Source organism: Empidonax traillii, unplaced genomic scaffold (assembly GCF_003031625.1).
Source record: "Empidonax traillii isolate 1590-97213 ecotype Southwest subspecies unplaced genomic scaffold, ASM303162v1 scaffold6:size4315531, whole genome shotgun sequence".
Taxonomy (NCBI): domain Eukaryota; kingdom Metazoa; phylum Chordata; class Aves; order Passeriformes; family Tyrannidae; genus Empidonax; species Empidonax traillii.
This window is the reverse complement of record NW_020955199.1, coordinates 2,879,688-2,903,379: the sequence shown is the minus strand read 5'-3', so window position 1 is coordinate 2,903,379 and position 23,692 is coordinate 2,879,688. Positions and strand designations below refer to the sequence as shown.

General features: G+C 40.0%; 1 protein-coding gene across 1 annotated transcript; it reads left to right on the top strand.

The window, feature by feature from the left end:
* Positions 1-3: 3 nt before the first annotated feature.
* ACOT12 (acyl-CoA thioesterase 12) lies at positions 4-22,077 on the top strand. Its single transcript, XM_027881057.1, has 15 exons — positions 4-258; positions 2,902-2,971; positions 6,170-6,230; positions 7,232-7,333; positions 9,255-9,387; positions 10,977-11,127; positions 13,551-13,670; positions 14,242-14,392; positions 15,400-15,455; positions 15,850-15,910; positions 16,806-16,889; positions 18,133-18,266; positions 19,232-19,360; positions 20,312-20,438; positions 21,239-22,077. The coding sequence occupies exons 1-15, from the start codon at positions 150-152 to the stop codon at positions 21,371-21,373; spliced, it is 1,623 nt and encodes a 540-aa protein (XP_027736858.1). The 5' UTR covers positions 4-149; the 3' UTR covers positions 21,374-22,077.
* The last annotated feature ends 1,615 nt before the right edge of the window (positions 22,078-23,692 follow it).

The window sequence follows — 23,692 nt, the reverse complement described above, 5'->3', positions numbered from 1 at the left end:
GCGTTACCCTCCCGCAGCCAGAAGAGGCGATCCCGGCCGATCCCGCGGCGTCGGGGCGGGCCCGCCCCGCCCACCCCGGCGGGCTGCGGGGATCCCGGAGCCTGGAGCCTACTGGTGCCGGGAGAGTCGCGGGAAGAGGTATTCCCCCCATGGATGTGTGCATGTGCCAGAGAGTCCTGCCGGCCCACGCCGACCCCCGTGGGGAGCTGAGCGCCGGGCAGCTGCTCCGCTGGATGGACGCCGCCGCATGCCTCGCAGGTATCGGGAACACCCCGCCCGCCACACCGGGAACTTCTCCCTGCTGTTCGCCCGGGAGGCGGCGAGATCACCCCCCGCCTTGGGGGCCGGGGAGGCTTGAGGGAAGGTTTCAGACGGTGGGAGGAAAGAGTGTTCGAGATTTCCCTGTCACGGGGGGTGAGGAAGGGACCGCACAGGCTCACGTGGCCCTGCCTCGGTGTCGTCCCAGAGCACATGGCACAGCACTGTGTCCAGGCACGGCGTTGTGTACGGGCACTTCGGGGATGTCTCCACAGCCTCTCTGAACAGCCTGTTACAGTGCTCACGGTGAAGTTCTTCCTCATGGAATCGTATAATCTCATGAGCTGGAAGCGACCCACAGGGATCATCCAGTCTTACTCCTGACCCTGCCCAGGACACTCCAGCAATCCCACCCTGTCCCTGAGAACGTTGTCCAAACGCTCCTTGAGCTCTGGCAGCCTTGGGACCGTGACCACTTCCCTGGGGAGTCTGTTCAATGCCGACCACCTTCTGGGGGAAGAACCTTTTCCTGAGATCCAATCTGAACCTTCTCTGACACAGCTTTCTATTCAGGTGGAACATCCTGAGCATCAGTTTCTGCCCCTTGTGTCATGTCCTGTTGTTGGGCACTCCTGAGCAGAGCCTGGGCCATCCTCTTGGCACCCACCCTTTAGGTATTCATATACATTCATGAAGTCCCCTCTCAGCCATCTCTTCACAAGGCTGAACAGCCCTAACTCCTCCCTCAGCTTCTCGTAAGAGACGTGCTCCAGTCCCTTCATCATCCTTGTCACTCTCCACTGGACCCACTCCAGGAGCTCCCTGCCTCTCTTGAGGACTCCACTAGGTTTGGGGATTCAGTTAGGAACAGGCACAATGAGAGTGAGGGAGCTGGTGGGGTTGGGGAGGAACACAAGATCTCAGGGGAGAGCAGAAAAGATAATGAGAATGTGAGGGTGAGGACAGTTAAAAAAGAGAGCAACAGAAGTGGGGGAAAGGGATGGGAAAAGAGAACTAAGAGGAGAAAGAAAAGTACTAATTTAAGATTATTGGCACATGGAATGAAAGAAAAAAGAAATGCCTCTGCCTTGGCAGGGTGTTGGACTAGATGATCTCCACAGGTCCCTTCCAACCCTTCACAATTCTGAGATGGTGTGGTTCTGTGAAACGGTTCTGTGTAACTCAGCTTTGAAAACTTCTAAAATCTCATCACTAACTTCTGGAACTGACTTGTGGAAGCACAAGCCGCCTGAAAAGCACAAAGAGAAACCCCAGGCTGTGCCATCGCTGCTGCCAGTGAACTCCATTTCCAGTGCATACATTAGCAGCCCATAATGAACCATGTGGGTATTTCTGGGGAGCTCATGTCTGGGTGCAGCTTCATGCCATCCACTCTTCCTTAGTGGAAAAACTTGGGACCCTGGAGAACTTGTCCCACACAATAATCACTTAGCGTGTGGCAACTTCCCAATATGATCACACTTCTTTTTTTTTTTTTTTTTAGATCTATGGAGGGGGGATTTGATTTCAGCCCTTCAGTGATTTACTCCTAAACAGTGTTTTTTGGGTAGGGACTGTGGTTTCCCGTCATATTTTCAAAGGGAACTCCTCAGATACTGATATAAATCCTCTAATTCCTTTTCTTTTGTCATGCTCACTAAAAATATAGGGCTGCTTAGGAATGAGAAGTTCTGCCTGTTGTACAGTGCTATTCTCCAGGTTTCCTGCTACTCTTCTCCTTTGCCTCTGTCACTCAGGAAACTTTGTGGAGCACAGGTTCCCTATGTTCATGCAGCTCCCAGTTCGGTGGAGATTTAGCTTCTGACTGGAAGCTCTAGGTGCTATGGTCAAATAAATAATATATCACAATAACTTGCTATAAAAACTGTCAGGCTATTAACAGTAAAGAAAATATTTACCTATTCCAGATTGATTTTCATAATTAATACAAAAAGACTGCATTCTTTTCCACAACCAAATGCATCCCAGTGAGATGAAGAACACAGTCCAAATTTTGGTAAAAATATTTTACAGTAAGTAAGTACTGGGTTTGATTTTTTAAAGTCTCATTTGCTTTTGTTTTTATTTAATCCATGCAGTTTTGGTACAGGACTGAGGACATGTACTTACCTGCTTTCCACTGCTGTGACCGTGCTAATAAAGCAGTGGATTTTTCTCCTGTATCTGAAAATCCTCATCTGTCATAAAACTTACATGCTGTTTTACCCTAGCTGATATTAATGACACACTGTTTTGAGGGAGAATGCTGAGATTTCTGTAAGCTGTTTAACACTTTTTGACTCTTTAACACGCTTGTTAATGCTTTCTTACTAGGACGTTTGTTCATTGTTAGAGAATGACATTTAAATATCAAACTGAGTAGCATCATTGTCATAATGTAGTTTAATTTCCCAGTGTTACCCTTAAATATGAATACCCTTTACCATGAAGTCTTGGTAAATACTAACTTTAATCTTATTTAGCTTCAGTTTTTTTCTAAGGGGCTCACTGCAGACTTGCATTTTGGTGTTCACAGGAAGAGCTGGGATCTGCTGTTTGTGATCTCTTTGTCTCAGGTCTACAGGTGAATAGCTCACTGCACATGCTCTGTGGTAACTGTGTGCTCCTGTGTCTCTTTTGAAGCTGAGAAACATGCTGGTGTGTCCTGCGTGACAGTGTCCATGGATGACATACAGTTTGAGGAGGCTGCCAGGTACAGAACCAGCTGACAACAGTCAGGTGTTTTCATTCCAAAGATCCTTGCTTGGCAGAGATAAACTTAAAAAATCAGAGATAGCAAGCTGATGAACTCACCAGAGCTACAGGGCTAAGTCCTAAAATTGCTCCTTTCTACCTGTGATAGTCTGCCCCACCTAGAAAACAGATTGATTTCATAGGTCAAAAATAAACTGTTGTTACTTTGACTTGGTAGCAGAGATGAGAAACCTATGGCATGGTGTCTTTGGCTCTAGTGAAAGTGAATGATGCAGGCCACTACATATCTCTGTTAAATGAGGAATGCATACCTATAAAAGTTACTGTGTTAATGTTTGTATTGTTGCAAGTGCTCTTTTGGTTTATTTCTTACCATCTCTTTCTTTCAGCTCTTGTAGAAAAAGCAGAAATGTTTTGCATTCCTTAATCACTGAATTGTCTGACTTTTACAAGATAACATAGGACTTAACTTGTTTTAACCATTTTTCATGATTTTCAGAGGGATAAAAGACACCGTAAGAAGAAATAGCACCTTTATTCCTAAATCATGTTTTTACATTAACTTAAAGCTGTTACTTTGTATTTTTTGTATGTGTTTGACACCTTGTAGTCTGGGAATTAAGGAGAGCTTAGATGGGATAAACCTGGTTGCACAGACCAGTGCACATGTCTTGGCTGTGAACAAAAGCAACACTGGCTCTTAGAGATACAGCTGGTGTCAATTTAAAACGGTTTGCTGTACAAGTGTAAAATCAGCATCCACTCACACTTACGATTTTTACAGCAGTGACCATTAGGATGAGAACTAGAATCAGTAACAAAGAAGAGAACAGAATCATATCAGATCTAGAACCCAAAAGAGCATTTCTTGGTCTGTTTTGCAATATTGAAGTGTTTGTCCTGCCTGTTATTGCTCTGTATTTTTAATTTTGCCCTTAGGAAAAAAATCCTGTTGTGAAAACTGATCAAAATTTCTCTTTTAGGCATAACACTTCAGACTTTGTAGCTTCAGAGCAATTTCCTGTCTTGCTTCTGAGAGCAGAACAAAGCTTCTGAAATATAATGAAAATACTTTTCCTTCCAAATTTGTTTCCAGTTGCATCTGTAGTTCTTCTTCCACTTGTGACATCAATATTTCATTTTTACAAGAATTTAGAGCACAAGTCTAGTAACTGTGGAGTAGTTAAAGAAATTATTTTTCAGTGTCAGGTCATCCTTAACATCCTGCAATTTCCTAAATTGTGCCTGACCCAGTTGATTATACAAACATCTTACATAAGTAACAGAGCTGTTGCTGCTCTCTCTAGTAGATTAATATAATGTTTTGTAAGTAAGTGACTTACTGTAAGGTTTCATTTACCTAACTCCAGTTACTAAATGTTCTGTAAGGATTGTCTTCTGTGCTTCTTTCTTTCCAGTTGACATGGAAACAGAAATTTCCACTACTCTCTATAGTTCAAAACTCAGTGTGTGCCACGATATCAAGTAAATCCCTCTTCCTTGTCTTTTAATATACAGCAGTTCAATGGTACTGATTTGCAATTGCATCTAATTTTAAATTACATTAATTCAAATTTTGTTAGTGTTCCATGTGTGAATCATAATCAGTTCATTCTGTTAAGTTTCTGGCACTTTTAGGTGTAAGTGTAGTGTTCTGTGACTTCTGCCCCTGTGTATCTATTGTTACTGTTCTGAACATTCTCCTTTCTGAAAGTGAGCTGTGCAGCTGAGAACTGTTACCTTAATGATTGTGCTTTTTCTTTGCAGTGAATAATGGAAAAACTGCTTCTGAATACCTTCTTCAGAAGCTAATAAGGGCTGAGTACCTGCAGATGGTCTTGATTCTTCCCACTGACCATTTTTCCCCTCTGTCTACTCAAAAACTTCCACTTATGCTCTTAAATGTGAACAAGAAAGTTGCTGTGTAGTTTGTTGCTTCCTGTAGAGGAAGAGGTTTCCTATTTCCCATTCTAGTGTTTGTCAACAAAATTTCTGTAGTTCTGCCATTGAAAAAAACAAATGTCCAAACCCTATTTATTAAATTAGGAAGAAGTTGTTGTTGTTGTTGTTGTTGTATGAACCAGGGTCATAACTGTGCCAAATGCCTGTTTCACAGGTACTCAAGTGCTCTGAGCTGTATTTTACATCAGTCTTGGATGTAGTTAGCAGCACTTTGCCTACCCCAGGGCTGATCTTTAGCAGTTGTAAGTTTGTTTAAATTCCCTGGAGGCAGTGGCCTGATGTGCAGCTATTTTGGCTGTGGCTCTGACTTACTATGCACAATGTGTCCTTTCACTACTCTGCTCAATGGGAGAACTTGAGGGGAAACTGCCTTCCTTCCACCTTCCCAGCGTTGCCTTATGGTAGGATTTTAGGGTTTTGGAAACAAGATTTATTCCTGGTATCAACACATAACAGGTACTTTAGAAATTCCAGAAGGAAAACAAATATTTCTTCATTAGATTTGATTTGATGATATAATAATAATAAGAAAATAGAATAAATAATAAAATAAGTAATACAATAAAACTTTAATAAATAATGTAATAAAATTAAAAATATAAAAGAGATATATGTAATTCTGTTTAGGTATTTTATGCAGGTAGATGGGGAAGACTAGTTTTCAAAGTTATGCTGTTAGGACAGAGGGACATGCTGCAGTCCTATTCTTGTCCAAGACTTGGAATATGAATTCTTTCTCCATCCTTTAAAGATGTCAAAGAGCACTTTTTGACCTGGGATTATTTCCTCATATGCATGTATCTGGATGCCAGAGGTGCATGTGGAGTGTATCGGTGTGCTTTGCAGCCAGATGTAATCAGTGATTTGATGTAACTCACAGTAGGATTTTGAGCAAAAGCAAAATCTAAGCCAAAATTTCTTGGTATATCTGGGGCTTGGAGCATACCTGGGTCGTACAGACATCAGCAAGGAGAAAGAATGTTAGCATAAAAGCTATGCAGTTCTCTGAGTAACTTTAATTTTATTGAGCGTGAACAAAGTCTGACTGGTGAATAATAGTGCTAACCTGAAAACATGTGAAAAATTAACTTTTTCAGTGAATTTTCAGGGCAGCATGGAAGACACCAGGTGATTAATGAGATTTTCTTCACTCTCAGGAATACCCAGAGAGGTACATTCAAGCCCTTACAAAGCTGCATGTTTGCATTCTCTAAGGTGTTATTCTTCTTAACAGGGTGGGACAAATTATTACCATCAAAGCAAAGGTGAACAGAGCATTCAGAACCAGCATGGAGGTAAGAGATCACCACTCTTGTTTCCAGTGATATTGAAGGAATAGAACAGAGGTGGGAGCAGACATGGGTGCAGATTTGTTTGTTTCAGATACCTGTGCAGGTATCTAAACAATAACACTGTCTAATGAAACTCTGGTTTTGAAGTATTGTAGTTACATTTCCTAGAGAATAATCAATGTCAAAGTAGAAACTGGACCCTGAAGAATTAAAGTCTTTGGGAGCTGTAATGGGGTTGGTGGTGTTGGTCCAGTCCAAAGCTGTTGGCCTCCAAGCAGCCTTTAGGTGAGATGCACTGAATAGGTGGAGTTCTAAGTATTTTTGAAACTTCTGGTACAAAAATAGTTAAATCAAGTGTAAATATGTTCTTACTCTTCATATTGTAACAAGTATGCAGTGCATTGTCAAGTGACTTGAAATCAGAATTGAAAATCAGAAAATTGGAAATCAGAATTGAAATCAGAACATTAGGGATACTTTCTCTGCGCTGTGCCTGAGTCCATTAACAGGAGTGATGCATCTCACAGAGAATGTGTTCAAAAAGGCTCTAAAATTAAGAAAAAAACCAGAAGCTTTGATGCATGTCAGGCCTATCCATGGGAATAAATACAGTGTTTCACCTTCAAGTGTTTCATTGTGTTTTGTACATTTAGACAGATCTCTTAGCCCATACAGACCTTAGAAAGATTCAGATGGGGATTCCAAATTGCGCACAAGTAAATGGAAAGAAGTATCTATAAAACTACATCTAAGTGTCTTTACTGTGTTTTATTTTATCCTATGAGTGATGCTAAACAGTGGTTGTACTAAAAAAACCTTCAGAGCTCAGTGAATGGTGTGATGTTCTCCAGTGTTCAGAAGTGTATCAGTGATAGCAAAGCAGTTTTTTACCTTTTCTGTTTTAAGTGGAGAGACTGGACATGATTAATTTGCTAAAAACGGCACCATTTTATCTCAACTCAACTGACAGTGATGTAAATATTTTTTTTTCTCCTTCCTTTTAGGTTGGCATCAAGGTTACAGTACAGGATGTTTTGACTAACGTTGAAAAAACTGTCAGTGTGGCATATGCAACATATGTAGCCAAACCAGTTGGTTCTGGAAAGGTATTCTTTCAGTTTCCTTCTAAGCTTGAAGTGACTGAGTTTCTGTGAAATAACCCAACTTTCTTGCTTGTGAAACCCAGTGAAAATGTTCATACCTTTTTATTTTGATCAGTAATAGGAAAAGAGCGTGAAGTCCAGACTATATACAGATAAAATTATTTTGTTTTGTTTTGAATTCTCTGCTCTGAAATTGTTAGGGTATTACTATTATTATTGCTACTACTATTATTATTTTTGCACTTTCTTTTGCACATTTATTTTTTGTAGAACTGTACTAAGGGATGCAGTATTGACAGAGGCAAGCACTGGAAGAGATTCCACAGTCTCCTTTTCAGAGGCTGATCTAAATAAACCCTGACACCTGCAAGGGGGTGGGGGTGGGGTTTCTTTATCCTTTGCTTCCTCTTCTGAGGAGTTTGTTCAGACATCATTGTTCAGATAGAAGGCGTTATTTTTAAGATAGCTTCCAATCCAAATTAATTCTTTGCCATTTATGTTAATTAGTTTTCATGCCAATGTTGTTTCTTCTCCCCAGTGTTTGGCTCCCTGGAGGTATTTAGAAATCAGTTATGGTACTGTTGGCTTTCACATTGCTGTACCATGACAGGCACAGTCCATTTAAAGTTTTCTTATGAGGAAGGCTTAATATTCTCCAGATTCTTGTAATAAAATCCCTCTGTACGTAGAATTCTACTTTCTTGAATGTGACCAGAATCATGTATCTGACTTTCCTGTCTCATTGAACATGTTATGATAGTGCATTTGCCTTTATAACATCCACTGGAGGCTGGCAGAGTCATCCCATGAGCCATTAATATATCCAGTCATTTCTGCTTTCTCTTCTGTGATGGTATATTACCATTTGCAGAAGAAACAGACTGCAACAGTTTTACCAGAACTAAAGCCCAACTTGTCTCTGAAAGGCTAATGGCCAGATTGCTTCCCTGAAAGCACTGAAATACTATAAAGTAAGAGTTGTTTATTATTGGTTTGATATCATACCCATGGCATCAACCAGTTTACCTTTTGCCCAAATTTCCAGGCAGATTAATTCATGATTAAATTGGTGGTGATTAACTAAGATTAGGCTTAAGGCAGGAATGTTCCAGAGGGAGTTTGAGAGCTCAGTTCAAATTCCATCACAAAGTCTTGGAGAAATTAAAGAATTTTTTTTTTTTTTCAAATCCACTTTTCTGAACAACTGCTTCTAAAATTGTGGAGAGAGAACCACTATGCACCCACCATCTTAATCTGTTAGGTGGGCCACCTGAAAGAAGATGGGAAGTTCTTGAGGAGAACCAGAAAGAAAGCAAGGAAATGGCAAGAGGGTTTGAGGGAAGAGTCAAAGGCTGAGAAACATTAGCAGCAAGGCAAGACACAAAATGTTGAATTTCTGTGTGTGTTGCAGTGCTTTGTGCATTATTTCTGAGGCTAGATCTTGTAGAAAAATTACACAAGTAACTGTTCAGTGACACCTCTGCTGTACTTACCCAAATGTAAAAATTTTCTTAAGCCAGCACATATTTGTTATCAGCTTGTCATTGAACTGACGAACATGGGAATTTGCACTTACACCACTGATCAATGCAACTGAATTAATTTTGTAATTCAAAAATTCAATACTCAAACCTTCATATTAAGTTTGTCTTTTTTTTAATTAAATAAGAACTGTTTTAAACTCTCACAGATGTTTGCATTTAAAAGCTAAAAGCACTTTGAAATTGAGTTTTAATGAATGATTCTGAAAGGATAATGCAGAATCTCTCGAACCTTAAATTCTGTACTTGTTTGTATTAATAAACTTGTCGTCTTGGACAGCTGATAGCAAAAGGTTGTAGAAAATTCTGATGCCATTCTAAGTTCACTTTGTTATGATTGTGAAATTAAGAACCGTTGCTTTTTTTCTTTTTCATCTGCATAGGTTGAGTTAGAACCTGTAAATCTTCTGTCTGCAGAAGACTACCTGGAGCACAGCCTGGCTATTGAGAGGAGAAGAATCAGGCTGGGCTATTTCCAGGCCTTTCAGAACCTAATGCAGGAGAGTAATAAGGAAGGTGATTGCCTGAAAGATGGAACAAAAGACTTGTGTGCAGCTGGTAGGGAGTAAAAAAAGGCAGACAAAACATGTAGATCTCCTTGGGGTTGTGTTGTCAAGTAGAAAAGCATGTGCCAGATTTTTGAAGGTAAGACAGTTACCCTAATAAAATGGCATTTCTTTGCTTTCAGAAGTTCCAGATTTAAAATTGCAGGATTGAAGGCCATGCATGCACTGAATAGATGTGAAATACAGATCTTCACCTAGGTTGCATGTGCAAGGTTTAACCCTTCACACAGAAATTTGCAGTGCAGTAATAAAGTCCTGTGACACTCATTGTAGTGTAGTTAGAGGGATAAAATTCTCTCAGGTTTATGGCCATGTATTTGAAGAAAGCACTAAGAACTGTGTTTATGCCCTGAGATCGTTTCCAACAAGCAGGAGAAATTTCATAACATGAGTATCGAAACAGGTAAAAAAAAATTTTTTAAACACCTAATGATCAAATTAGAAAAGCTGAGCCAAGAAACAGGTTCATCTTTTATTCTGGTGGTAATTTCTGTTCTTGAAGAGACTTGTGCTCAAAAGTTGCTGTGTTCCCCTGCAAAAGAAATTATTCCCAGCAGTTAAGCAAATATGCTGGTATTTTGAAAATGTACTCCATGTATAAATAATAGGCATTATGTGGTTTTACTGGGGAGAGATTAAACCTGTTGTAAACATAGATTCTAGTCTTAACTTTCTAAAACTGAAGAGTCTTGTTTGCTACAAGCAAAGAAGCTATTTGTCTTAATGGTAATTGTCTCACAGGGTACAGCTGAATACCCTGACAGACAAATCAGAGGTTGATGGGTTTTATCTCCACTGCATTTCCTGGAAAATTCCTTCAAGAGTATTTATTGTAGCACTAATTCACCTTCTTACAAGCAAAATAGGGGAAAGAGAGGAGAAAACATTTCATGGAAAGGCTGCTAGGTAGCAAAATAGGTACAAATCATACCCAGAAAATGATGCTTATCTGCTGAGTGGATCTTAGGCAACAACTTAAGTAGGTCCAAAGTACAAGTTAGTCATGCATTTCCGCACATTTATATAATCACAAAGATAGTTAATTATGCTGAAAGTCAGAAGTACCATTCAGGTCAAGCAGCCCTAGCACAGATACGCACTTGTAAAATAACTGTTGTAATGTCGTGCCTAAATCTGTTCCTACAAAACACCACTGAGAAGATCAAAGATCAGAGTGAGGAGGTATGGCTAACCATTTGAAAGTGATACTGGAAATGCTCAGATAATGGAAGGTGATCTCTGATCCAGATCCTTTTTCTCTCTTTTGTCTGTTTTGTGTTGTCTCAGGTAATCACAAGATTTGTAACAAGTTATGACATAATCATGTCACAGTCTAACCTTAATTAGGCACATTTGCACATGTGCCAATCATACACAGTGGCAAAGTCTTTGAAAGACATTTGAATAAGTGATGAACAGGGCTCTGGTTTTTCTCTGTCTTTCTAGGGTTTTTTCTTGGCTGAAGCAAATGCACACTTCAGTAATAGGGTGCATTTGCTTCTGAAAAAAATTCATTGATACATCGCTGCCATATTTCAGATACTTTTGAAGAGGAAGATGCAGTTTCAACTGAACTTACTCGTGTACAGAGTATTGAGCTTGTCCTGCCTCCTCATGCAAACCATCATGGAAACACTTTTGGTGGCCAGATCATGGCTTGGATGGAGACAGTGGCGGGTATTTCAGCAAGGTACTTCCTACACCACAATCTTTGCATATGATTCTAAGTAAATGTGCTTTGGTTATTAAGGGTTTCACAGGGATTTATTTAATGAAGAATACAGATCCAGACCTTTGTGACTTTTCTTCCTCCTCACGTTGCAGGAGACCCTTGAACTATTTATGTGATACAACTCCCACAGCCACTGTCAGAGTCAAATATTACACATACAGACCCTAAGGCCAAAGAGACTGTGTTATCCTGTGAATCTCTGCAGAAAGTCAGCACTGGACACAGGAACCGAAACTTGCCCTCCTTGTGGTTGGTACAGGGTTTAAAAGGAAAGTTAGTTGTTAAATCAGGATAAAGCCCAGTACAAAGTATTTTTTGTGACACTGCTAGTCAGTGTGGCCTCGTCATAAAATCATTTAATTCCTCCTCTCCTTGAGTCAAACAGTTGCTTTTCTTCCTTCCTGTTCTTGGACACTGCACAAAGCTTCTTTGTGAGCACCACTCAAGTTTCAGATTGAATTCTCCTCGCACAGCAAGTGACCTAATTCACTGCAGGGATGTTAGATATGTTTTTGCTTTTTAACTTTAATAATTAAATGGCTTCGCCATTCATTATTCATGTGGTTTTGATTTGTAGTCAGTAGTTGTACTGATAACAGATTTTCTGTAGTGGTTGGGTAAACAGCTTGTTTTAGTAACATCAGTGCACTGGCCTTACTCCAGTGTGCAGCTCCATTAGTGCGAAGGGATTGTTGCAGGTTTTTGCCGTAATATGACCCAAAATATTTACCTGTTTTCATCTGATCAGTTTTACCTATTGAGAGTCACATTTAGATTTAATAAGGGAAGGAAAATATCAGCAAATGGAGTATTGAGCAGATTTGCTTTGAGCTAATGATTGTCAAACATGATTTGGCATACTGAAAAATTCAGGAGTAATAGCTACTGTCAGAGGCTGGTTGAAAACAAAAATTTTGTAGTTTTTTGCTTGAGAGAGAACTAGTCTCACTATGAATCTTTTGTGGGGCCACTCAGTGCAAGACCTGACCTTTGAAGGTGCGAGGCGAGAGTTGCTATGGCTGCAAACTCTGATGGAGGAATGGAAAAGGATGGATAACCCTTGACAAATGAATTTCTAAGGGCATTTTAAAGTTTAGTCATCGTCCTTCTGTCCTCTCCGTTTCCCACCGCCTTTGTTCTGACAGACAATACATGAAAATCTTGAAGATAGAAATAAAACCAGTTGAATATTAGTAGTATTAGTTGGAACTTGATATGTGTTTTCTTATTTTTACTCTTGAGGAAAAGCATTCAGAGGAAACTTTACCATGAAAAATTGAGTATTTAGACCAGATTTCTAGTTTGTTCCTCTCTTATTTTCAGTAATATTATGTTTGCATCCTTAACATTGTAATTAAAATCAACGTTTAACATTTTAAATCAGAAGAGCAAGTTATTTTTAATTTCATAACAGAATCATTTGAGTGTATTAGGCTGTTAAATAGATGTACTAGTCAGTTAATTAGCTACAGATAATTGTGTGCATTTAACAATACTGGTACATTAGTTTTCAAAGTGCAGTTGAGTTAAAGGTTAGGAGTGCTACAAAACTGTGTTTTTAAATTAAAAAAGTGCACAATGAAAAGTCTATTTTCAGTTGTGCACATCGGCTTCTCACTGAGAACAGCGTTTTTTTCAGAGTCTAAAAATAAATGGCATTATTGTATATTTTTCCCAATTTGTGTAATGCACAGAGATCCCAGTAGAAAGTGAAGGGCTTTGACTGCATTTAGAACTGATGAAGAAACCTAATTTTTCCCACTTCAGAGAGCTTGCAGACTAGATCCCATTTACACAAACTGCATTTGGCAACAACATGAGTAGTTTTTTATTCTTATTTATTATCACACCAGCAGAAAGTGTCTAGCAAACAAGCAAAAAAAAGTACAAATATTAAAAAGAATACACAGACTTACATTGCTTTGCTTGAACACCGTTTCTGGTACTCAGCTTTTCTGCTCAGGTTTCTTTTAATTGTTCAAAGGCTTTATGATCTGGCATTTTTATGTACTCCTTATGCATACAGAAATTAATGAAACAGTGAAATAAGTGGTTGCTCTGTAGGTAAGAGATTCATGGTCTGGCTCTGAAAGAGGGTAGTATCAAGCAGTGAGAATTAATTGGTGTTTGTAAAATGTGTTGAAAAGGAAACAGCTTGACATAAGTGGCATTATTATGTTTGAAGCTCAAATTATGTGCTCTTGGAGCTCAACATGGTCAGTGTATTCGAGTGGGTTATGGAGTAAATTAGTGTAAGGTAGTGACCTTCTGGGTTGTGCAAGCCTTGTTCCTCTAATCCCTTCCCACCCCAGACCTAACAAAGGAGGTTCTTCAGCGTGGCTATGTGTTTTGCTCTCTCTCTCGCTTGCTCTCTTTCCCAGTCGCCTTTGTCATTCGTACCCTGTCCTGAAATCAGTGAACATGTTTAAGTTCTGGGGACCCTCCTTTGTGGGCGACCGCCTCGTCTTCAATGCTATTGTGAACAACACCTTCCAGAACAGGTGAATATTCTCATCTGTTTGTCTTCCTTGACTTCTCTAGCACCGGCCTAAACTGTGTGTTTCAGGTTTCAGCCTGAAATCCAGGAGGACTCTGTTCCTAAATGAATTATTTTTTCAGCTGGAACTTCGAAGAATGTATCTATGTCTAAAACTGTCTGTTTATATGTGGGTTTTTTTTTTACTTTTCTTACTGGAAGTTTTAAAAAAATTATTCTCTGACTTTCATTTTAAAGATCATTTGTAACCAAATCCCACTCTTGTAAAGGCAGTCACTAAATATTCCTCTAAAACTCATGGATTTCTAAGGGTTCAGAGCTCTCATTCTTCAGAATATTCCAGCTTGCCCATCTTGACATCTGTTGACAGATCTGGATTCTATTTTATTGCTTATTTTTGTTAATGCTACTTAGCTGCTGCCATTTTTTATTTTATTTCTGAAATGTGTCTGTCCAGATTGAGTAATTTATTTGGTTTGTTACACAAGGTATTTCAGTCAGGCACACCTGGGTGCACAGAGCTTCTTCTGCACCACTTGAAGTAGTTCAATAATTAATATAATCTTTTCTTTCAGTGTGGAGGTTGGTGTCCGTGTTGAGGCTTATGACTGTGACGAGTGGATCAAGGACCAGCCACGGCACATTAACAGTGCATTCCTCATCTTTAGCGCTGTGAATGACAAAGGAGAGCTGCTTCCCTTCCCCAGAGTCAAACCCACGACAGAGGTGAGGTCACATCCTCAGGGGCAGCAAGGATGTGTATTTGAGGTGCTATAGTCCAACCCAGCACACTCTGTGTGCCACAGACTATCACTACAACCAGGACAGGGAAGAAAAATCTGCTTTTTGGAGATTTTTCCACTTGTCTATATGTTTTATGCCGTTTCCACTGACTGTAGATGAAACTCTACAGTGTCAATAGTTATTTTTATAAATCCTTCACAAAGGTGAGAAATAGAGTTAATAAAGAAGGGTGGAGGAATCAAACAAATCCCATGATATGGGTGGGCTTTCCAGTCCTTTGGACATGGAGATCTCAGCATGTGTTTACCTGAAAGCAGTTGATGAAGCAATTGAAGGAGTTCGAATACTTTGTTAAATTATTTGCTGTGATGTCACCTATCACTAACCTTCCTGCTCCAATTAGAAGAATTTTAGAGAGCCAGTATGAGCAGAAATGAAGGAATTGTTTAACATCAGGGATCTTATCTTTTATAGGATGGCAACTAGACAAATAAGTCAAGGTGTCCCAAGTACTAACTGAGGCAGTAAAGTTCACTGTGCACTTTGCAGGCTGTTCCAAGAGGAAAAAGTGACTTTAAAAAAATAAAATATAATTTTTCCATGCTTCCTTTGTGCTTCAGACACCAGATGATGAAGAACTGGGTTGATAGTTTATTTGATGTGTGGCACATTTAGAAAGCGTAAAATATGTGTGGTTCACTGCCCAGCTGCCACTGGTTTAGGACCACAAAGCACTAAAAGCAAGCAACTGTGATACAACTCTTTTATCTCATTGTTTTCTGAAATTTAAGGGAATATTTCCAAGCCAGAAGTAAACCACTGACTTGGGTAATCTGGAGAAGGGTGAGGTACAGAGTACAGTTTTTTACTTGCCTGTATTACTTCTCTGGCATTTGTTCATCTGTAAAAAAATAATTTTCAGTGGTCTTTTTTTAGACTTTACTCTAAAATAATCAGATGTGTTACTGTCTGGTTTACTTTTGATGAAGGATGGTGTGAGAAGATACCATGGAGCTATTGCCCGAAGGAGAATTCGTCTAACCAGGTATAGCTGGGTTAAAAGGAGGACTTAGTTTTTAAAACTTAATTTTATAATGCATCCTTTAAAAAATCTGACCATTTGTTAAGTAATCAAAGTCTCCTTAATATATATATGATGTTATATTATTAAATTTCAAAATAATTTTGCTTCAGATGCATTGAAGTTATTAGAGGCTACTTGTTTCAAAATTACTTTGCTCTACAGGTTATTTTGTTTCTCCGTCTTCCTTGAGAAGAAAAAGGGAGTTATTGCATGTCTGTATAGCATCCAAAAACTGATATAATACCTGTATTTAGAAGACACTTAAGCCAACAGAAAACGATTGTTTTTAGCATACATAGAAGTAAGTGTAAAAAACCAATTCTTGCTATTTTTGTTCTTTTTAATTATGTTTTAGAAAATGCATGCTGTCTGCTAAAGGAGACAAACCTTCTGAACCCTGGGAGAGAAGCAACCAGGTAATCTGTAGGTGCATAAAAAGGTGGTTTTTTTAGACTTTTTTGGGTGTGTAAGACTGTGCCTGTGTCATGCAGTGAATAGTGATGAACTTGAATTTAGGTGGACTTACAGACAACTTTTCAGTACCCAGTTTTTGTGGATAAATTTTCATTGCATTTAGATCTCAGTGGCTCACAGAAATTTTCATTCATCTACTCCCATTAAATGAAAAAATAAGTAGTTGAGAATTATAAAGCAGGAAGGGAAATGCTGTTTGAAGCAGCATTTTTCTTTTCTGAAAAAATGATTGTAAACATGCACACACCGATAAAAATGGCTTATCTAAGATTTATTTACTATGAAATTAAAACCTGTTGTGAAAGACTCAAGGCTGTATTCTCTTTATATAGTGGTTAAATGAGAACTCCATCCACTGTAGCCAAGCATAAATAATGGATATATTTGCACTTTCTCTGCTCTGAGCCTGCTGTGTAAAGCAATTGCCAAGATGGACCACAGCTTGATAGCAAAGAAGAGGTTAATTTTCTAGTAGATTCTAATTACTTAGGAAGAAGATGGACAAAACCATTAATTTGGTGGTCTGAGAGGTTGCCTGTGTTATCTCCCTGGTGGTCACAGTTTTTCTGCACTGCTTTATAACTGCAGAAGCTGAAAGTAGTATTTTGTTGTTCTTTAATTAAGGTTGCTTTGCCAACAGCCATTTGAACATATAATCTAGCCATTTGGAGGTGTTTAATTCAGAAACTACTGGGCTGTGTTTTCACTTACAAGGAAAATAAACATTTGTTTGTGGTTGAGGGGTAACGATAGAAAAAAAAGAGCATCTCATTTCTGCAGCATTTAGTGAAATGTGCTTTTACCCCTTCATTTTCAGACATGTGTCTTATGTTTCAGGCATGTTTGAGTTACAGCAACGTAGCAGCACTGACACATCTGGCAGCGAAACCAGGATGGGAAATAACCAGGACACTGGATGATGTAAGTGCATCACTGTGGAGTCACTGCACAGCCACTTGAGCTGTGCTCCACCACAAGAGATGGGCAAGGAAAAGCAGTGTTTCTTTTTATGTATATCTGTAATACACTGCCTTCACCAGCTCTGCAGAGGTTTCTAAGCAGCAGGGCACCATCTTGTGATAGTTCCAAGTGGACACTGCCTGTCAGACAGAAATTTATATACCATATTTTTCATATATACCATATTATCTGTCTTCTCAAAAGGCCACTTGAGGCTCTTCCTATTCACGATTTTCCTTTCAGATATTCTTCTTCCGGCCTTTTTTCTATTAAAAGATTACAGAACTCAGCAGAAAGCAAAGCGTCTCTCTGTTCACCTACTATTGTTATAAACTCAAAATCAGCAAGGAAACTTGTATAAGCCACTTCTAATAGAGGAATATCCTGCTAAGAAAACCAGCAGAAGACAGTTTAGCTGGGAAAACTTGGTGTTAACGCAGTTGCAGTGTGTGTTTCCCAAACCACTGAGAGGCATCAGATATATGTTAAGGCTGGATTTCTGAAATAGGGTTAGGGACTGGCAGATCACTTTAAAATCATGTAAATCCAGAGATGTTTAGGGGCATGGAAAGGTAGTTGCAATATTCTAGTCTGACCTTCTGCACATCACAGGCTATGAAACTTTGCTGAGACGTGCTTGCATCTGGTCAGTGAGCTGCTTGAGTAAGAGCAGACACAAATAATAAGGAATTCTAGTGATTTGGGAATAAAGCCTACTAACTATAAGTACTCTCTTTTACCCATCTTGTTCCATTTTACAGGGTTTATGGAATGTGCCCAACCCTTCTATTGTGTGTGCATTGTTATGTACAAGTCGTTCCTTTTGAATTCTCTATGTTAGGGTTTAGGCCTAATACTAGAAATAGACCCAAAATAATCAAGATGAGATACTACGAGTGTGGGACAAGAGAGGCAAAACCATGTGTTGAAATAGTTTTTCAGTATATCATTGACTCTGGGTGCTCTGCTTCACAGAAAAGAGAAAAAAAGGGTATTTTGGAAAGAGAAATGCCGAGCCACTTCCATGGAAGGGGGCATAGGCCAAGGTCTGTCTGATTTGCATGGACAAAGGCATCTGGGATTTGGTGTACAATTTGTACTCCTGAGAAAATCTGCTGAAGTCCTAAATTTGTAACATTTATAAATCTTAAAATATTCATGCCATCATTCTTTGATTTCAGTACATGCTCACTTTTTCTTTCAGATAAAAATATGGACTCATGAGGAGGGTGATGCGTTGTCTTTCAAGGTTGAAATGCAGGTGAAGATCCCATCCCACATGGCTTTTTCCCTTCTGTCTGACTTCACCTTGCGCCAGCAATGGGACAGACATTTCCTGTAAGAACCTGCCTTTCTTCAGGGCCTTGAATCCACTAACAACTAACCCTTTCTAACACAAATATTTCCTGAGATGTTGGCGCTTTTCTACCCAGTTAAGAAGAAACTGTTTTAAGAAGCTGACGTCAAAGATTCTTTAGTCAAAGTGTGGATTTTGCTTGTTTACACTCAATCTGATTGCAAATTATAGGTGGACTGTGAAAGAGAAGGATGGGACAGAGGTGACCCCTTTCTAAAATGAACACAATTGCATGCTTAGACATGTGTGTCTGTTAAAAGTGACAAAAACCAAAACAAAAGTGAAAAAAAAGAAGTTGCTAGTAAGAACTTCAAGTTGCATACAACTTGAGGTGGATATATCAGGCATGTTTCTGTGAAAATTAAGGAAAACTCTGGATTCCCTCATGTTTGTGCGTTTAGGGACACGGATTCTCAGATTCACTGTACAGTCAAAGTGAAAAATCAAGAAATGGTGTTCTTCAAAAATGTGTATTTTCAGAAAAAAACCCATCTTTTAAAGTGTATCTGAAAAGCATAAGGTTTTGGAGTTGCTGTAAAAGGTGTTTGGGGGTTTTTATTTACCTTATGTGGTATAAAATAATGATTAGAGACAATTGAATTAATATGATACTAATTGATTTTGGTGAATATTCTCTTAAAGGAGAAGCACTTTCATCCCAAAAGGTTTTTACCAGGTGGAAGTGGGTGCTTAGGGATATTTGAAAAAATAACAGTCTCTACTGAATTGATGGCTTGTAACGAGTGAAGTCTAAAGAAATACCGTGTTGATGAGGTGTTGCAGAAAACGTAGATTTTTCAGTCTGTGTTCTTCTCTCTCCCTTGCCATCTGACTGTGAAAATCAAAGGTTTAATGTTTGGATGGAACACATTTGCACTGTAGTTTCTCAAAAGAGATGCTGTTGCATACATCAGGGCCTGCATGTGTATGCTAAATGTATTTGCAGGACTTGTGAGGTCCTGCAGGCTGTGAGTGAAGAGGAGAAAATATATTATGTGACGTCACCTCCCACAAGGGGCTACGAATCCAGAGACTTTGTGATTCTCGTGTCTCAAAGGCAACCCTGCAAGCCATGGTGAGTAGGCCTTTTGCATTTCACTGTGAGCACTTTAGGGTCACAGTTTTGGGTTCTGTTGACCTTCTCCTGTCATTGGGGGATGAAGAATTTATTTTTTAAGAAGGTCGATTAGTATGTACAACCAGATTTTTTGGCAACATGAACATGCAGTGAAATAAATCCAGATTATCACAAATTTGCAGCACAGTCCAGTATTGCTTCTCTGATGGTGACTCTTTGGGAGTAGTCTATCTTGAGGGAAAATAGGCCAGAATTCCAAATGGGCAAATTAGGAAAAAATACCATGTCCCAGAAGGCCTGTCAGTGAGCTGAGGCACTGAACTGGGATTTCATTTTGTTATTTAACTGACTTTGTTCAATGCATTTCTGGAGATCATATTCAAGGAAGTACTTGAGACCTCACGCAATTATTTGATCTGTAAATTTTGCCAAGTCTCTTGATCAGTTTAACATGCACCGCTTTTTATTTCGTTTTTTATTGGATTTGCTTTTGTTCTTGCATAATGAAACACAGGACCATTTGGTGTAACTTATCCTTGTTTAATCTCAATTTCTTTTCTTATATTCATTTATTCTTCAAGGTAACAGTAAAAGGCAGTGTTCTGCACTGTGCTTGCCTTCCACCCTCACATCAGGGAACTGAATGAATTTGAATACCTTTGCTGGGGCTGCTTCTTAGTAAGAGCTGTTCTGTAAACATGGGTTGTGGAGAGCAGGATAAATTGAAAAAAGGACATTCTGTATGTGGGTGGTTGTTCTTTGGCTTTCCTCAGAGGTCTGATAAAGCCTCAGTGAGACCCAGGAGAGCCCAGCCCTTCGACAAGTACAGTTGAACACACAGGAGCTTGTTTACCTTCTTATGAAAGGGACACAACTGTGTATGTTGTAGTCGCTTCCATGTATCTTTTTGGACAAGAAGAAGTGTTTGATGGTTGCCCTTGCCCACAGTGAACCCTACACCGTGGCTGTGAGGTCGGTGACCCTCAGCACAGTGCCCCCATGCCCGAAGTTCTCCAGGAGTGAAGTCCTTTGTGCCGGGTTCCAGATACACAGCGGCACCAGCAGCTCCTGTACTGTGAGTAGCTCTGAGGCCTCAGCTCTGCATCCCTTCCTGGGGCATCACCTGTGCATGTCATTGACAATCAGTGACGGCAGTAGCAAAATACAAACCAAAAAATGGGTCTGTTCCCCCAGTCTGATTGTGTGGAACCTGCCCTGCCCAACTTTGGCCGATCTGACTGTCAGGAATGAGATCTAAACTAGGCACTGGAGGTTGCTGTGCACCTCCAGAGTAATTCATTCACTTCTAAAACACATTTCTAGAATGTATGCATTAAACTGGTCTCTGGGGGTGCCCATCTCTCTTTTCACTGGCTAAAGAGGAAGTCTATGGAAAACAGTTCAGACTAAATCCCTAATCTTAACTGTCATATGTCAGAAATCACACAATCTGAATCCCACCTCTGGACGAGTAACAATGCTCTTTTCTTGTTCTTTTCCAAGGGAAGGCAAAAACTTTTCCACTTAAGAAAACTGAAAATACTCAGTAGCATTCAGTGGCTGTGATTATTTTCTTCAGGCAACAGCTTTGTTCACAAAGCACGTATATTTAACAGGGTATACATAATGTTTCTTGCTGCACTGCTCTGTACATCTACCTGCAGATGCTTGGGATCTGAGAGCAGCGAGGATACTGAGATCACTGAAGTGCTGTGAAAAAGACATGCTTTTTACAAATTATTGTGTTCAGTTTCAGAAGCACTGTGTGTTTCTATTCACATCCGTAAAAACTTTGGTGCTCATCTAGGCTCTGCAAAAAAATGGCTAACTCCTGCAATCTATAGGCTTTTTTTGTCTCATTTTTTGTTCAAACAGGTGTGTTACTTCAATCAAGTGACATCAGGAGTGATGCCTTACTTAGCTGCAAATCTCGCCGGCTCATCAAAATCCATTGAAGACACTGCTTTGGAATGTATAAAGTTCTTAGAGATGAAAGGCTCCAAGTGCTGAAGTTAAAAACAGATTTCTGAAGGGACATCTGATGATTATCCAGCAGTTCTTGTTTAAATTCCTGCAAATGTGTTGATAATTTTTCTACAGGTTACTTACCTTAGATCGTGTAACAAATATTGGGTTTGAACCTGAGAATACCTAGTACAAGCATCTGCTGTCAAATTGAGCCTAGGCCTTAGGCTACAAATTCAATTTTTAATTTAAAAAAGATTAAGGGACAGATTCTGCTTTTGATTGCATTAATGAATTTTGTATAAATGGAAGCAGAATGTGGCTCAGTGGAGCTGTAGCTCATGAGACTATTTCCCTATTTTAATGTTATACTGCATGAAAAGGCATCCAGGCAGTTTTAAATCTATAAATACCATCCCTCGTAACCTGCAGAAACCAGTGCTGCCAAGTAGCTTTACCTGTGCTCTGACCTGGCTGTCCAGGTCTTTGCACCCCCATTATTTATGAACTGATTACAGCCTATGTAAATTAGAGTTTGCTGCTTCTAATACTTGTCTGTTTATGTGTGACTTCCAATAAATTATTGTTTCTGAGGTTAAAAATTCATCACAAGTTTCATTATAGGATCTCTGGGCTGTGGAAAGGCTGCTTTGTAGTGGTGATGGGGACTGCTGACAACCTCAGTGCCTAGCTGTGGAGTAGAACAGTAACTCTTGGATCCACTCCCTCGCAGATGAAAAGGGGGGATGGTTTCAGGTTTTATTGTGGTGTGTGTGCTTTGTTTTCTGCTCTTATTTTTGCTCAAAAAAGCCTTGTTGAGAGGAATGAGCGTGCTCATCAGCAGTTAGATCCTGGCATGGACAGGGGTCTGAGGGGGATCAAAGCATGAGCTGCAGCAGGGCCACTTGATCTCACTGCAGAATCACAACTGGTACAGGGAGAGCTCTCAGGCTCTGGCACAGTTCCCACTTTAACACCTCCTCAGTTCAACCTACAGCCAAACCACAGCTCTCTTCAGGGATTCACAGGATGCAGCACATTTTGCATATGGGAAGTACAGCAGGAGAGACACCAAGGGAAGTCCTGGAAGCCCTCAGGGTGCCACAACACCTCAGTCACCTGGGCTCTCCACAGCTCTGGCATAGCTTGGGTACAAAGTCTTTGTGAAACCAGCTCTGTCTGCAGGGGCTGGCTGCTCTGTGCACACAGAGCTGTTCCTTCCACCTGGAAGAAAGTGGGAAAGGCAGGTCTGGCTCTGCTCTGGCTCTGGAGGAGCAACCACAGACCCCGATCCTGATTTTGGATCAGCACTGTCATTAGGGTGAAGTGCAGCTCCTGATCCTGGGGAACAGGGACAGCTGCCCTCAGGACATGGGAGCCACTGAGGCCCTGCTTGTCACCTCCTGGCTCAGCAGGCCCTGGGAAGGCCCAGATCCCTGCAGGATCAAGAGCTCAGCTCCCCAAGTCCTGCCAGGTGCTGGCGAGGGCAGACAGGCACTGGGCTAGGCAGAGAAGCCTCCAAGATCCCAATCTTTGGTGAAGAGAGACACCTAATGTTCGCTCTGAACACAGGCAGTGGGGACAGAGCCTGGATGCTGCCTGCACCAAGAACTGTACATCTATTTACACCTTTACATGCAGCACCTTTTACAGCTGCTTTTCAAACACCTTTCTTCAGCTACACCCACCTCTGTGAAATCAGTGGGTGATGCACTTAAGGTGTAGTTTTGTCCAATTACTGAGGATTGCTCTGAGTGAGCTCACATCCAACTGCCTACACCAGCCCTCACAGGGATGTACTGGTAACACTAGGACAGTCAGTCTGTGGCTACAGGTTCCTATGCATGAAAGAACATGTTACAAAGCTAAAGAGTTGAGAAATTATTTAAAAAGATGCTTTTTGGACAATATATTTAAGTCATAGAATAGAAAGGGAAACACTGGGATGCCTGTTGCAAAATGTCCACATAAAAGTGACACTGCTTTGAGCTTTAATCCAATAGTTAATTAAAACTCCATAATTAATCCTTGATTTCATTCACATCCACTCTCCTTCCCCATTTAAATGTGTGCTCCGATGAATAGAAACTGAATATACACCCCCCCATCTCAGTCAGCTTAGTGTGCCTTTGTCTCCACAGCAGAACTAGGAAACCTAAAATAAGAGCTCTAACCGTTGTATTCTTTAGCAGCATTTTTATTAAAAATAACATGTACAAATATAAAATATATCCACACAAATTAACTCCCCATATTTGTTTCTTTGCTTCAAGAAAAGCATGTGAGAGAAGCTCAGGGTGCTCTTCTCTGGTAGCACAAGATGCTGCAGGAGCTCTCTTTTTAGTTGGTTTCCTCGATTTTTTT